Raw genomic sequence first — 16444 nt, forward strand, 5'->3', positions numbered from 1 at the left:
TCCCAAGAAGCTGCGGACGTTAGGATCGCTGTTAAGCGGGGTTTGGTGAGACTGGCGTGTAGCTTGGCTCCCTTTCCCCAAGTTCCCGCTCCGGCGAGCTATGTACAACGTTAATTCTAGTCTTGGTAGCCTTGAAAGATAGCTCTTCCATTTGTTTCTCACGCCAGGTGCGAATTACGCTCTGGGATTTGTTTTTGTGTGCAAAAAACGTTCCTCCGGTGGACATTCATTCCCAACTGTGTAAGGCGCACGGGGAAAAGTGTATGAGTGTGCAACATGTGCGCAAATGATGCAGAGAATTCAAAGACGGGCGTACAGACGTCCATGACGAACAACGTTCTGACCGGCCATCGTTTTCGGAAGAAGTGATTGCAAAAGTGGAAGAAGCAATGCTGAAAGATCGAAGGGTGACGATTCGGGACCTCAGCAAAATGATCCCTGATGTCAGTAAGTCCTGCATTCACAACATTTTGAGAGACCGCTTAGGATATGCCAAGGTTTGTGCAAGGTGGGTGCCGAAAATGCTGACGGATGACAACAAACGGATGACAATAAACAAATTTCCTCATGCCTACGAAACAGATGGCGAGGGATTTTTGGACTCTGTTGTCACTGGGGACGAGACCTGGGTCCACTACATGACACCGGGAACAAAAGAACTATCCTGTCAGTGAAAACATCCAGGCTCGCCGAAGCCGAAGAAGTTTAAGCAAATTCTGTCTGCCAGCAAAGTGATGGCGAGTGTCTTTTGGGACAGGAAAGGGTTGCTGTTGTGCGAATTCCTGCCTACCGGCACAAGAATTAATGCGGATCGCTACTGTCGGACGTTGAAGAACCTTCGGTACGCGATTCAAAACAAGAGGAGAGGCATGCTCACAAATGGAGTGCGTCTCCATCAGGACAACGCTCGTCCACACACCGCCCGTGTCACAACTGATCTCATCAACACATTTGGGTGGAATACTGTCACCAACCCTCCCTTACAGCCCAGACTTGGCCCCCAGTGATTACCATCTCTTCCCTGAATTAAAGAAACACTTGGGACGGACGCATTTCACAACCGACGAAGAGCTGAAGGAAGAGGTTTTAAGCTATCTTCGCGGCTCGGCGGCAGATTTCTACGACTGAGGCATAAAGAAGAGGGTACACTCTATGTGAAAATGCATTGATCTTAACGGCGATTATGTCGAGAAAAAAAGGGAAGACTAAACTTTCCAAACATGTATTATTCAATGCCAATAAACATGTTTTTCATTGCGAAAATTCGCTGGAAACCTTATTTTACGGACAACCCTTGTATAAAAAAATAAAAACTATATCAAAATAGTAAACTTTTATAATAGTAAACTTTTATAAAACTGTCTGGCCAAACACCTTTTCAGTATAAAAATTTTTGACTGTCCTAAATGCAAACTCTGTCACCTTGGGGAGGACATGGACCTGCCCCATATTTCCGTCTGTCCTGCGCTCATCTCCACTACTGTGCGTGGACGCTACTGGGAGGCTAGGGCCCGTACGGGTCTATTTATCTCTTTTTGCCTTGTTTTTCTTGTTATTTTATCCTTTTTATTCTTTTAAATTGGCCTGCCATTGGAAATTTAAAAAAAGTAATATTATTTCCTTAATACAAACCTAAATGCTTTGAAAAGGTTCTGAAAAACACAATCAAACTACAAATATTCAAACTCAATTAATCAGCAAAGTGCATGTTCTCAACGAAATTTCATATACTCGTGAAGTTTTATCCCTGTTAATTTTATAAAAAAACAGCCTTAATGTTTTATGGAGTTATTCAAACCTATGGAAACTAAAACTAAGTAAATATTTTCTTCGGTTATCCGATTTTCCCTCCAGTTTTAAAAAATTTTTACTTGCAAGCTATCGTGTGATACACATTAATTTTTAAATCATTTATGGTCATGACAAATTTTTGTTTGGAAGACATGAAAACCTGTCTTCATGTAGATAATTACTGAAAATTAAATAGTTTTACTAGATAATCTCTTTTTTTTAAACTAATGGAATTCTTTTCTTCTTCAGATTACGTTCAGTGCCCATCTTGTCAAAGGCATTTCAATCAGCGGGCTGCTGAACGTCATATTCCTTGGTGCAAAGAAAAGAAAGCTCTAACTCCAAAATCAGCAGAGACGACGGATGAAGCCAAACAAAAACTTATAGCTAGAGTAAAAGTATGTTTAGCCAAAGTGTTTCTTAATCTCAAGAAACTTTTGACAATCTTATTTAAATGGAAAAAAAACTAATATCTGGTATCAATGTGCCTGTATGTATTAACACTAGAAAGACTGAAACTTAGTATATACCTATATTGCTCAAAAGCAGTCAAAATGACTGCAAATGTGATAGAATAGCTAATGTGTAAAGAAATTTGTTCTATTAATTTTTAATATTTTTTTGCATTATTTACAGTTATATAACAAATTATTAGTAAATATTAACAATAAAAAATGTATCCATTATTATTTGCATATGCTTTGCAAATGAAAAAAACAGTTAAAAAAAGCAGTTAAAATGATTTCCTTGGGCAATCTAGTGTTAAAGTATGGTAACAATAATATTCAGAGTGCACAATGCGCCAAAAACGCCCTCCTTTGGATACTCAGTATTGTGGTACAAATAGAATATTCTCAGGGATCGATCAAGACAAATTCAGGCCCAAGGCCCCCCAAATTTTCCGGGCTTCTTACAAAATATTTTAAAATTATATTACTGAAGAGTAGTCCTAACAATAAAAAAGAATTTACTGAATTGCATGATTCAAGAGAAACATTCTAAGAAATTTTGAAAGCAAACAATTGAAGATTATTTTTGTAAGATAAAGTTAACGCATCTATAAGTTAAAGCAAAATATCAAAAACAATGTAATATATGCAAAAATAAAAATACTTTGATGATCACAAATGATTGAAATCAGTGATTTTTGCTAAAAGCCACTGATTAGCTGAATTTTTTTTTATTGTAAGCTGTAATTATTTTTTATTTAGTACTTAAACCAACACAAAGCTATCCCACTTTTCATTAAATTTAACGATAAGTTCAGCATGTATGCCAAGATATCAAGGTTATTAATTACAATTTTTATTGAAAAATGCAGTTCAACACAGAAAAAAAATCCAAAAGAGCCAAAATTATATCTAGTCATAGAAAATTAAAATTACATTTAAATAACAATATATTTAGATATAACACATTTTAAAACATTAAAATTCATATTCAATGAAAAAGTTATATTCAAAATATTGATGCATTTAAAACTCTCAATGAATTCAATTAAAACTCTCAAACAATAAATTTAATCAAACTCTCAATGAGAGCAGCTTCATCAGAAACAGGGGGCTCTACTTTGACAATAGAGAAATATTTTGATTGAGAATTTCTGATTTTTTTTTGCTAGATTCATCATTTAAAGCTTGTTTCTTTTCTTTTGAGCAAACTAGATTGATAATTAGGTTTCATGATTCCAAGACTATCTAGTAAATCAAAATTCCAATACTGTCGAACTGTATTAATCAGTTTAAATTATCAACATCAAAGATTGTAGCTCGAAAAGCATATTGCTCTTGTTGACACTAATCATAAGAGACTTTGCAGATGTGCATTCTCAGTGCTTTCGTTTAAGCCGTTTCTGTAAAAATTGCACTAATTGAAATTCAGCTGTACTTTCGAATTTGATTAGTGCAATGTTTATATGAGTTTGGTTGCATCAGGATATAAAGAAAAACTAAACTAAACTCAGCGGCGCCCTAGAGGGCCAAGGCCTACTGTGCCCATCTCAGTTTTCTTGACCTTGGGCTCTGGGGTGCAGAAGCAGATGTTCCGGTCAAGTGGTCAGCCGAACGCGGAACCCCCAGTGTTTAGTTCCCAAGCATGCTTGGTACTCATTTATCGACCCACTGAAGGGATGAAAGGCTGAGTCAACCTTGCCCGCCCGAGGATCGATCCAGGGACCTGTGGCACGACAGCGCGAAGCGCTACCGCTCAGCCACCGGGCGTGTAAAATTTGAAATAAAAAGAAATGCATTTTTTGAGAAAAACTATTTTTTTCAGTATTTAAAAGAAACAGAAATAAGGAGGACTTTTTACTAATTTCTGAGGCCCCACAGAAATTGTAGGCCCAAGGCTAGTGGGCCTAGGTGATAAAAAGGCCCTGAATATTCTGTGTTAGATAACTTTTTTTAATAATACCATAAAGATGTTTTCCATGTGTTTGATACGTTTTTTTATATTCTTTTAATTTTTTTCAGTACCGTCCACCACAAGGAAAATCGAGAGTCTTAAACAGAAAAACAAAAACAGCAGAATCTAATCATATTTCCAACACCAAACAAAAAACCCCTCCAGAGAGGGAAAAACAGCCACGTTCTTCACCACCTGTACTAGACAACAGGCGATCTCGAAATAGTAGTCTTGATCGAGCGAACAATAATGTGGCATATTCGAATGTGAAGCACAGGTATGACACAAATGTAAAACTTAGAACAGTATCTTTCAAAAGGTAAGGACTACATCTCTCCAAGCGAAGAAGTTTATTTGAAGTGTTTTAAGCAATAAATTAATAATTTACAACTGTACATTTTCTGGAATGCTGATAAATAGGTTTTTGGAGAAAAATACCATTATTCCTATGGCTGGTATCTAATCTAATTTGTTTAGTATCTAGCGTAAAATTCTGAAAATTTGTAATTCACCTGAAAAATATGCCAAGGAACAATTTGGTGTAATAATTTCGTGTACCCTTTTAGCTTATCACTATGTTGGACCAGATTTTTATTTTCTCTCGAAAGTAACGATGCATTCTCTGGAAGTTTAAATCCCCGTAGTTAAAAGAAAACAGTCTAGACATAATTTTTGATACAAAAAAATAATAACAAAAAACTAACCTTTAGGAAGGAACTGTACGTTTTGAAATTTTACTAGTAGTATATGATTAACAAGCGATTTACGTCCTAAGCTTTTCATTTCCTCTAGAAAGTAACGATGTGTTCCATGGAAGTTAAAATCCCCGTGGTTAGACGAAAACCACCTAGACATAATTTTTGATGCCCATACCAAGGAATTAACCTTTTTAAAGAGACTGTATGTCTTAAAATTATATTAATAGTTTAGGATTTAAAAGGGATTCCTGTCCCAAATATTTCATTTCATCTAGAAAGTAATCATGCTTTCCCTGGAAGTTAAAATCCCCGTTGTTAGAAGAAAACCACCTAGATATAATTTTTGATAACCGTAACAGCAAATTGACCTTTAGGAAGAGACTGTATGTCTTGAAATTGTATTAGTAGTTAATGATTTTATAAGTGATTCATGTCCCAAACCTTTCATTTCCTCTCAATAACTATGCTTTCCCTGGAAGTTAAAATAAGCCATAACAAAGAATTAAAGCCATAACAGGAAGTTAATTAGCCATAACAAATAATTTACCTTTTGGAAGATACTGTATGTCTTGAAATTATATTAATAGTTTATGATTTATAAGTGATTCACGTTCCAAACTTTTCATTTCCTTTAGAAAGTAACTATGTATTCTATGGAAATTTAAATCCCCGTGATTAGAGGAAAACCACCTAGACTTAATTTTTGATACAAATAAACCAAAACAAAGAATTGATCTTTTTAAAGAAACTGTATGTCCTGAAATTTTATTAGTAGTTTGATTTATAATTGATTTACATACTTTTTGTAGGAGCGGAAGTAGAAGTAGAGAAAAAGAGCAACTGCTTTCACCGGAGCTTCCTCAACATATCATTAAATTCAAAGAGAGATTTCCAAACCACAACAATAAAAGGTAAAATTTTTACAGTATTATTAAGGTAAAATTTTCACTGAGTGGAAATATCTCTGAAAGAGTAGCCAACGATACCTACGTCTTTCAGCTAATGTATTTATGAGATTTTGCATCACTCTCCGTTATGCTAAATTTTTACTTAAAGCCATTCTGTGCAAATGAGAAGACATTTACAGACCAGGAGAGATTGTACCAAACTTATCTATTTGATTCTAAGTTAATAGGAAAAAGAAGAGTTCTAAATCTCTCTAATTCATAAGTTTGTCTCAGAAATAAATTTTATACGAATTATTCGATTTATGCATGTTTCTATAACAATATCTTGAGATTCCGTTAAAAAGCAATGACACAGTCTTCAGAACGACGTTACATGAAAAGTATAACTTCAAATCAGATACCTGGCACTCCCTGAATCAACAGAAATGCCAGCGATGAGGTCTTCTACAAAATTAACTCGGTTTCGAGCCACAAAATTTTCATTTCCCCCTAGTAGAAGTTTATGTTAAATACTCCCGGTGAACCAAACCATCTATATCTTTTACCGCCTGACACAGACATTTCGGATCGAAATACCCATCAACGCCACTAAGATACATTTTGTTGCTAGACTGAACTTGTCTAATCATTTTGAATTTTTATAATCATGTCTTTATACGAATAACATATACGAATTTAAGTTATTTTTTTCGAATAAAATAAAAAAAGGAAATTATTTGTGTAAGTGCTCACACTTTCAATAGCATAAAAGAAATAAAAACTTAATTTTTGTTGCTAAATAAAAGAAAGTATATTTATTAAATATAAAGTCAACAGTATTAATACTCTCTCGTATGAGATTCTCAATAAAAAAAATTAATAAAGAAGTTTTATTATAAGAACATCAAAGGTGTTGCTTCAAATATTTGTACTATAATATCATTTGAGGTCTAAAAACTTAAAAGATTGCATCATTGCACTTACACTGCACATTCTCTGATGTTCTTACAATTGATGGAAGATTTAACAATATTTTGGAATAAATAAATGTTTTACTTCTCAATTTACATTGTAATTGGCTTGAGTATTGTTTGAATTTTGTGCTATTTTTAAAAGTCTCTGCAAAGCTTCCATTTAAAAGGTTAAATGTTGTTTGTTACTTTAAGGAATGTGGATCTGGAAGAATCTTTCACTTCTGAACAGTTACGTGAACTACTCAGTTGTAGCAGAATAACTGATAGAATTCCGAGAACTGTACCAGGAGTCAGATTGACTGGTGGACATCAGTACGAGAAAAATCATAATGATAATTGGAATTCCAGGTAAAAAAATTAAATCAAATCACCATTACTAATTATGAATGCAAACAAATCTTACTTCCAATCAAAGCTCAAGGAGTTTCCTTGTCTTCCAGATTGGTTCAAAATTATAGGGCTACAGAGTAGAACATGAGTAGTCATAAACCCAATATTGGGTCGGCGGCTCAACGACGGTTATAAAATAAAACAAAATCTTACTTTTGGTGCCACGCTGACTCAGGGGATAGAGCGTTCGCCTTCCAATGAGGTGAACCGGGTTCGAATCCCTGCGATGGCTGGATCTCTTCCCGGCTTGCTACCACCACAGCACTGGTGTGAAGTATACTCAGTGGTAGACGAATCATGGGTTAGAGTCCCTTTACCGTCAGGCTAACCGTGGGAGGTTCTCGTGATCATGTCACTCAAATATGGGTTAGTTCCAGCAACAAGTCCTCCACGAAGGAAAATTTCTCCCACTACTTGATCCAAAAGTTCGCTTGTCATCTGGATTAGGTTCAAAATTACATAGCTACGGAGTTGAATTTTGGAAGTCGTAAACCCAAAAATTGGATTGGTTGTTCATCTACCGTTATGATATAAAATCTTACTTTCAAGTTGTGGTGGTTTAGTGGACAGAGCGCTAGTCTCTCAATGAGATGAACCGGGTTTGAATCCCAGCGATAGCTGGTCGATTCGAATTCCACACCCGACTCGCACCAACCACCACAATGGTAAACGTATCATGGATTAGAGTCCTCTGGCCGTCAGGCGAACCATGGGAGGTTTTCGAAATTTTCTTCTCCACGTAACGTAAATGCGGGTTATTTCCATCAAAAAGTCCTCGAAGGTGAATTTTTCCCAATACTTGATCCCTTGTCTTCTGAATATGGTTAAAAATTACAAGGCTACGAAGTTAAACATTGGTTGTCGTAAACCCTTAATTGGGTCTGCTGTACGGCGAAGGTTATAAAATAAAATAAAATCTTACTTTCACAAGTAGCTAGTTAGTTCGTTATTTTCAGGGCAAGGGCCATGAAAGGCAATACCCGGGCTAAAACTAGATTGATATTAGAATGTGTTAAATTAAGGTAAGATATCCAGTGTTTTCAATATAATCAACAACACTTATGGGAGAATCATCATCAATTAAAATTGTTAAGTTATGATAATCACAATCGATATATCAATGCTTTTTAAATTTGTACATAATTGTATCGAATTGTGCTTAATGGCTCGTGGTTCTCTGCAGCTAGTCCTGGTTCATTCAGTAAAAGATGCTTATGAGTTAAACGTGTATGTCTAATACATAATCTGTTAATTAGTTAATTTTTCTGGAGCTATTTTTGGTCCTAAAAGAGTTTAGAAATGTTTTTTTTCATGTAGTTTATTATTGGTTTCATTCTGTCTGCAAGTAGGTATTTAAAGTATTTCAATATCATTTCGCAAAACTGGTGTGAGGAAAATATTGTGCGTGATTTTGCTTAAAAATCAGCTACTTTAATTCCAAGGATTCCAGCATGTCTAGGGATCTAAGCAAACAATATTTTAAAACCTTCATCATTAAGGGTCAGTAACAATCTTACTATACGAATTATTATTGAGTGTGGTTCAATATTTGAATTTTGCAAAGCCTTAACTCAACGTTGCAATTGTATTACAATTAGGACTGCTAGCAAATGAATAAACTTCTAAAAAAATTATTCTATACTTCTATTCTATACTTTCCTAAAATTTTCTATTTATACAATCTTTTAGCCGAAAGAAAAACATTTAAATTATTTAATTCAGCGAGTCACAACTATAAAAAATGCTATAAGGAAAGAGTAATTCCCGTATACCTTAATTCTAGCGTTATTAGTGATGTTTGCAGAGAACAGGTTGAGTAATTTATTTCGCTTGCAACAAACTGGTTGCAGCATCTGTAACCAAAAGTTTTTTCTTACGATGTCAAGTTTAAGTTTCTTTGTTTCTTAAATATTTCTGATTACATTGTTTAAGTGTTTCTAATTATAATTAGTTATGTTTTGCCAAATACATTTAGATTAGTGAATATAGTGCTGAATATAGTGTATTGCGTTATTAATTCTGTTTGCAGCGAACAGGTTGTGTAATTTATTTTGCTTGCAACAAACTGGTGCTATATTATCAATTTTTTAACGAATAAAGTATCTGTAACCAAAAGTTTTTTCCTACGATGTCAAGTCTAATTTTCTTTGTTTTTTAATTATTTCTGATTACATTATTTCTGCTTAAATATTTCTGATTAAATATTAGCTATGTTTCGCCAAATATATTTGGAGAAACAAAAAGCTTTATGGACCAGCTTATTGTATTTTAATTTAAATCTTATGCGCAACTAAACAGAAAGAATTTAGTCCAAACAATTCGAAAAGCAATCCATTGTTGAAATTGTTTTTGTTGTTCCATGCACACCAGAGTTCTAATTTTTGAAATAATTTTTCTTATCAACTTAATATTTATTTTTTTTTACTAATCATTTCACGAAAATGTTTAAAAAATATCAAAGCCCTCGCTTTGAAAACTCTCATCATAGTCGATTTTCTCATAATAACGTGGTACATTAATTTACCACCATTATTTCAAGTAAAGGTGACAAAAAGGACTGGTGGTTGCCTTTTCGTATTTATAATATTTTCATTTCACCAGATTTTAGAATTTAACAGATATTATTCAATGAATTCATAGGCTTGAAACATTCTGAAATTTAGCAACCACTAAGTAACTATTTTCTTTGTAGAAGCACAGATGTCAGCAGATCTGCATCCAGCAGTGGTGGTTCATCCAATAGGTAAGACATAAAAAGTGTTTTATTAAATTATTATAAAATAATTTTTTTCACTTACAATTGTTACAATAATTGTTGAATGTAGCTTTGCATGATAATAATCATATTCATACAATGCAAAGATCGTTGAAAGATTTTTATCTGAAATGTTGTGACAGGCACAATAAAAAATTGAAGGTGAGGTTGATTCAGAAAATGTTTTTTCATAAGAGAGAAATTCATATTTTAAATCAGAGATATTATTATTAATTTCTTATTTATGTAACATTCTCGAAGACAAATTAACATTTTGATGAATCACTCAAAGTACTTCAAAAATAACTTTATTTCATCTAAACTTATTATTTTTTTCCTTGACAATGTAAAATGAAATGAATAAAGCTAAACAACGTAACGCACATAAGTAACTACGTAAAGTAATAAAGTAAAAAAAAAAACGGACATACTATACTTTCTGTTTTATAAACAAGAAACCTTCTCAATGTCAGAGTCAAAATTTTGTGTTTCGACGTTGGGAAAGGTTCTTTTTTGTAGATCCGAATCTGTTGTATGTCCTCTTTTGTGCCATTATTCACGTTGTTTAGATTAACAAAGTAGTATAACTAATCTTCATTAGGAAAATGGAATGGATTTAATTATAATGTCAGAATTCAGTCATGTAACAATACACTTAAAGGTCTGGTTTCTTAGGACAAGCACATTATCTGGGCGTCAGCTGAAAGTTGACGTAGAGCGGACGCCAAAAAAATACCTTTTTGTTAGCTCTGCGTGAGCAATCGGTCCAACGCAGACATTATCTCTCATTGCGCATGCATTAATAACGTAAACAAATATTTATTTTTAATTTGTATTGGTTTTGTTACTGTCGACCAGTGTTTTAGAGAACAAACAATGACTTTGTCCAAGAAGAAACACATTATAGTTGAGCTAAATGACGAGTGCTATGTTTAATGAAGAAGCAATGTTTAATGTCAAAATCAAAATCTTGGCTGATTTCAATCAGCTGTTGGATGTTGTCCGCCATTGCTTCTGTGGTTAACGTCACGTTGTAATACAACTGCAGTTGAGTTGAATGGCAATTGTAGTTCTAGATGAGCGTTCGATGACGTATACTATCAAACTCACAAATGGATCAATCAGAGGTTAGCGCTGATTTCCAGCGGGCGCCGACCTGTCCTAAGAAACCAGGCTATTATTTGTAGAACCGAATCTACCCCTTTTTCTGCCATGATTTGTGCTTTATTCACGTTGTTTAGATTTATTCTTGCGTAACACAAAGTATAACTAATCTTCATTAAGAAAATTAATTGGATTTAATTATAAAGTCAGAACAGATTTAATTAATATACACCTCTTTTTATATCGTCAAATCGTAATGGATTACCGAAAACTTTTTCAAACTCTTTGAGTGGTTTTACTATTCACAAAACACATCAGGTGGTAGATTAACAAACTTTAAATTAAGTTAAAGTTTACAGTAATTATAAAGCCACTGATTGTTGTTCCCATACTTTCAGCTGGAATAAGAGACCTACTCTTCCAGAAGTGTCAAGCAGCGAGCTGCCTGGGACTTGGATGGGTAAAATGTGCTGGAATGGGGATCTGGACCAATCAATGAACTCTAATGGAAGCAGTAGTGGTAGCAGTAACGGTTCTCTTCCACCCTTGAGTAGGGAAAGTAACGATGACACACCATTGAATTTCTATTGCCATCAGTGCAATAGTAAATTCCCCCTTATTGGAGCTAAATACTGTTGTGAATGTGGTGCGAAGAGGAGAGGGCTCTGCATAAACCAAACAGGATAGAACTCCTTAAACTAATGTGTTTGCGAACCAAATGTGTCAAACTGAGAGGTTAAGTTTTGTAACATGTGACTTAAACAGTGTGAGCTCGTTGGATTTTACGACAAAGAAATGGAACAAACTATGTGAAAGATATTTAGTTGCTACAAAATGTAAAGACATACTTCAGAAAATGTGTATAAAGAAGTCGAAAGCAAAACTGAAACAACTAGTTCGAAACTATGAACAGTTTTAACTATACTATTTAGTTCCTTGATGAAAGAAATATTACATATATCACTAGTAAATGCAGCTATTTCATGCGAACTTTTGAAGCATGTTCTCCTGACAATGATTTAATAAATAAGACGGTGCATATCAAACCCAAGTCCACACTAAATGATTTTGAGATTATCTGGGTAAAAAATTGATTTTAACGCTTAAAGAACATGCCTTATAGATTATTTCAGTAGATTTAAAAATTATACTGCTGGGAAACTTTTAAAATTATAGTTTTTTTTTACACTGACATAAAATTATTTGTCAAAAAAAGCATTTTGTAAAAAAATTATATGAGTCAAAAATATCTTTAAGATATTTCTGGCTCATATAAATTTTCATAAATTTTCGCATTTGTCACTAATAGTGACAAATGCGAATGCGTAAATATAACTTTATTCGAATTCCTAATAAAAAAAAAAACTTTTGTAAAATTGCATTTTCAAATTGTTCCTCCTCCTTGGAGACAACTGACAAAAGAATTAAGTAGATAAACTACTATGGGGTAGATATGTAAGGTACATCCCAGAAAAAATCTCCAAGCATAATTAATTTTTTGTGTACTTTCAAAGTTTGATATGCACTTTTAAAGTTTTTGTCATAAAAATTAGATAATTATGTGACCTATAATTATGTTATCTAAACTAAAAAATAACCTGAACTGAAAGAAGTCTTAATCTAAATTAAAACATGATTGAACTGTAATTGAAACTAATTTGTTTATTATTGAAACTAATATCATATCCATTTATAGTTTTAAATTGTACATTTATCTTGAAGTTGAATAAAGACAAAAAATAGTAATAAAAAGCCTTTTTGTATTTTTGAAAAACATTAACATAGGTCTTGCATCTTCACTATAAAAGTGGTAGTCAAATACAAATTATCTGGCAATCTGGCATAAATTTTTTAAAAACCAATCTATTTTGCCAGTACTTGAGAATACTGCTGCGTAACTAGCATAGGTATTATATACATATGTTTAAATTATAGATTTGAAACAACTGTTAAAACAACTACTTTTAAATCAAAGATTATATTATATTATACATTAAAGCATAAATATTGCTACTCAGGTGTATGCCATTGATAAAGGTTTCGCTCACTCTGCTGCTGGAGAGCTGGAGGTTGTGAGTTCAACCCTGGCAACCAATTAAATAACCGGCGTGTATCTGCAGCAAGGTATACATTAAATCGGTCATGATTTGGAGTGAGGGGATAGATTAAAATCTTTTAAGTTAGGAAAATAATGGAACTGAAAACTGCATTAAACATAGTTCTAAAATGAAGCATCATAGAAATTAAAAAAAAATATATATTTTTAGGAATTAAATACCAAAGTTTTAAGAAAAGGATAAATATCATAGTACATTCCTAGACAACTGAAAAGAGCAGGAGGAGGAAGGGCTAAAGGCATGGAAACGATCTTTTCCCCAGATGGCGTATTCGAGCGTTGCGATCGCCTATAGTAGGCACTACAATTGTAAAATGACACGCTTTTTTCATCTTAGGTGTTAAAGTTAATCGGAAGTAGTAACCCGGAGGTCTTACGGCGAATTTTAACGCCCGGTGTCATCTGTGCTTATATTTACGAGGATAACCTTCTTCTTCTTCAGCACGACAGCCCCTTACAGGCCCTGGCTGCCTCAACCACGCGTAGCATCTAACGCCTCCTATCCATGGCGACTTTTTTCCAGTTGTTAATGTTTATTACTTTGAGATCTTTAGCAATATCATCCAGCCATTTAGTTGGAGGTCTTCCTCTGGCCCGAGATCCAGAAGGATTTTTCAAGGTGGCGATTCGTACTGCATTGTTTTCTGGAACTCCCCAGATATGGCCAAGCCATCTTAATCTATTGCTTCGGATGACCAGCACTATCTGTGGCTGTCCATAGAGTCTATATAATTCAAAGTTGTATCTGATTCGGAGGAGGAGGAAGAACCAAAGGCATGGAAACGATCTTCTTCCCAGATGGCGTATTCGAGCGTTACGATCGCCTATAGTAGACACTACAAGTGTAAAATGACACGCTTTTTCAATCTTAGGTGTTAAAGTTAATCGGAAGTAGTAACCCGGAAGTCTTACGACAAATTTTAACTCCCGGCATCATCTGTGCTTAGCTTTACGAGGTTAACCATTCATTGAAAAATATTAATGATCATGATGATTTTCATAAAGTATTTATTCCGTCATTGTAAGTAATTTTGAATTATTAAATAACTGACGACTTAAAATGTATTAGAGTTGTGGTGTATGTAACCGTTCGAGGCAATTTGTGGTTGATCCTGAAAAGCTAAGCACAAGCAGCGGTGGTTAAAATTCGTCGCAAGACTTCCAGGTTACTATTTTCCATTGATTTTTACGCCTGAGCTTTGAAAAGCTCGCCTTCCGAAATTATTATGCTTGTAGTGCTTACATAATAACACGTTCTTTCAATTTAAATTTCAACGAAACAAACAACAGAGGAAGTTGGAAAACTCCACAAACATTTTTCGATTCTATCCGAAAAATAACAAGCAGAGAAATTGAGAACTAATATAGGCAATCCTTACGCTTTACTTATGTTGCGATATTAATTTTCTTTATATTGTTTTAGGATCACTACCTATTGCAAATTATATATAACAGAAAATTCTTATAAATGGTAAAAATTACGCTTTAATTTAAGCATAAATCACAATAATAAAACTTTTTTAGAATATTAAGCCTGTTAACACATCGCCTCGTAAGCATAACATGGGCGGTGGAATACATAGGAAGTTTTTAAAATTTTTCCGGTTTTAAGAAGCTTATTTACATACCAGATTCGAGGGTGGAATCACGTCGGCGTGTGTACATCCAGTCTAATCGAGTGCAACTATTGCGGATTGTGACTTTGCTACTGTGTTTGTAGTAAAAACTTAGTTTAAAGTATCGTATTTCAAATAGTGCATTTAACTAATTACTGTATTAGTATTACAGTATTTCCTTTCAAGAAATTCGGCAAAATAACCTGGTTATCAACTCGGGCACCGTCCACCGGTGCGGCTTGAATTGCCCAACTCACTTTAATGTAAGTACTCCTTGTGGAATACAATCTTCCATCATATCTTAATATGAGGGAAGATGAAATGGACTTCGGAACAGACTCTTATTTGGAAAGACCTACCAAAGTGTCAACTCCAACAATACTTGGATTTGAAGAATCAGTTATCGAGCAACTAGAATATGCAACGACTGGTGGGTTATCCACCTCCTCTGCTATCCTCTTTACTCCTAATGGCCAAAATTCATTTCTAAAAAACCGATCCTGTTAATAACTCAGGTGTTAATAACGATTAAATAACTCAGTTAGCTGCCCTGAAAAAATCATCTCGTGTATACACAAACGTCAAGGAAAATTGATAATAAAAACAAATGACGTGGCGGCTGCAATCGAAATAAGTAAAATAACCAAGTTAAAGGGAATCCCAACCCAACCATACGTTTTTCCAGGAAATATCACAACGAGATTCCTTGAAGAAATTCCCACCGATCATTCAATTTGCTGCTTTAGCTTCAAAACTCTCATATTATAATCTATTTGTTCACAGTATTCGGAGATTCACCAAGAGGAAATCTTCAGAGTTGTCAAAAATATGCCTAATCACAATGTATGGCACGTGAATTCCAACTGAGGTTAAATTCTGGTACAATGTTGTACAGCCTACTCTCTTCTGTGATCACCCGAGTCAGTGTTCTAATTGATATAAATTTAACGACTCTGTGAAAAAATGTCCATCTAAATCTCAAATTTGCTCATACTGTGGCAGACAACATATTTTTTCAGAATGCGACAGCAAAGTACCACACTGTTCTAATTGCACAGGGAACCATCCAGTGAATACCCAGACTTTTCCATCTTGGATGAAAGAAGCTAAATTCCTCGAATTTAAATGCAAGAGACAGCTATCCTTCTTTGAAGCCAGGCGACAATTGAAATCTGAAAATTCCCAATCCACTTACGCAATTGAACATACCACAAAAGTGGAGAACATAAAGAATATTGTCAAGAGCGTCATATTCATACCCGAGGTTGTTACAACTTTTGACGCTAAACTTCAAGTACTCGGCAAACGTCAAGATATCCTGTTTGAAAAACTATTTACAGTAATAGACAACCTCACTTCTCGACTCGATACTTCAGTACCCGAATCACACCCATTAAAGAAGAAATTCCGTCTCTTGAGGGATCAAGATAATCATCTTCCGATACGGACTGCTCCCGAACCCGTGACCTCTCTCTCAACTAATTCAGCTATCGAACCAACTCCTCTGAACAACAAATCTTTTTCCACTTATCCACAACGTGAGATCACTACTCCAGTATCATCTCAAACATCAAGCGCAATAACACAGAATGCCTCATCTTAAAATAATACAATAAACCAATAAAATTCTACAATCTCGCCCAAACGTCTCTATCAGTGGTACCGTTGTGGAGGCGGAGTTATCGATCATGCCAACCTATCAAATCATCT

At 34.4% G+C, this 16444-nt stretch overlaps 1 protein-coding gene across 1 annotated transcript in view; it reads left to right on the forward strand.

The window, feature by feature from the left end:
* LOC107442948 (uncharacterized) overlaps positions 1-12754 on the forward strand; it is a 39201-nt gene extending 26447 nt beyond the window's left edge. The window contains exons 6-11 of the mRNA XM_043046327.3: positions 2041-2189; positions 4263-4471; positions 5702-5803; positions 6946-7101; positions 9836-9886; positions 11401-12754. Coding sequence (XP_042902261.2) covers positions 2041-2189; positions 4263-4471; positions 5702-5803; positions 6946-7101; positions 9836-9886; positions 11401-11689 — 956 coding nt within the window. The 3' untranslated portion in view covers positions 11690-12754. The remainder of the gene's footprint in view (positions 1-2040; positions 2190-4262; positions 4472-5701; positions 5804-6945; positions 7102-9835; positions 9887-11400) is intronic.
* The last annotated feature ends 3690 nt before the right edge of the window (positions 12755-16444 follow it).

The sequence above is a fragment of the Parasteatoda tepidariorum genome, chromosome 10, assembly GCF_982258835.1.
Source record: "Parasteatoda tepidariorum strain Cologne lab strain chromosome 10, Ptep-v5.0, whole genome shotgun sequence".
Taxonomy (NCBI): Eukaryota; Metazoa; Arthropoda; class Arachnida; order Araneae; family Theridiidae; genus Parasteatoda; species Parasteatoda tepidariorum.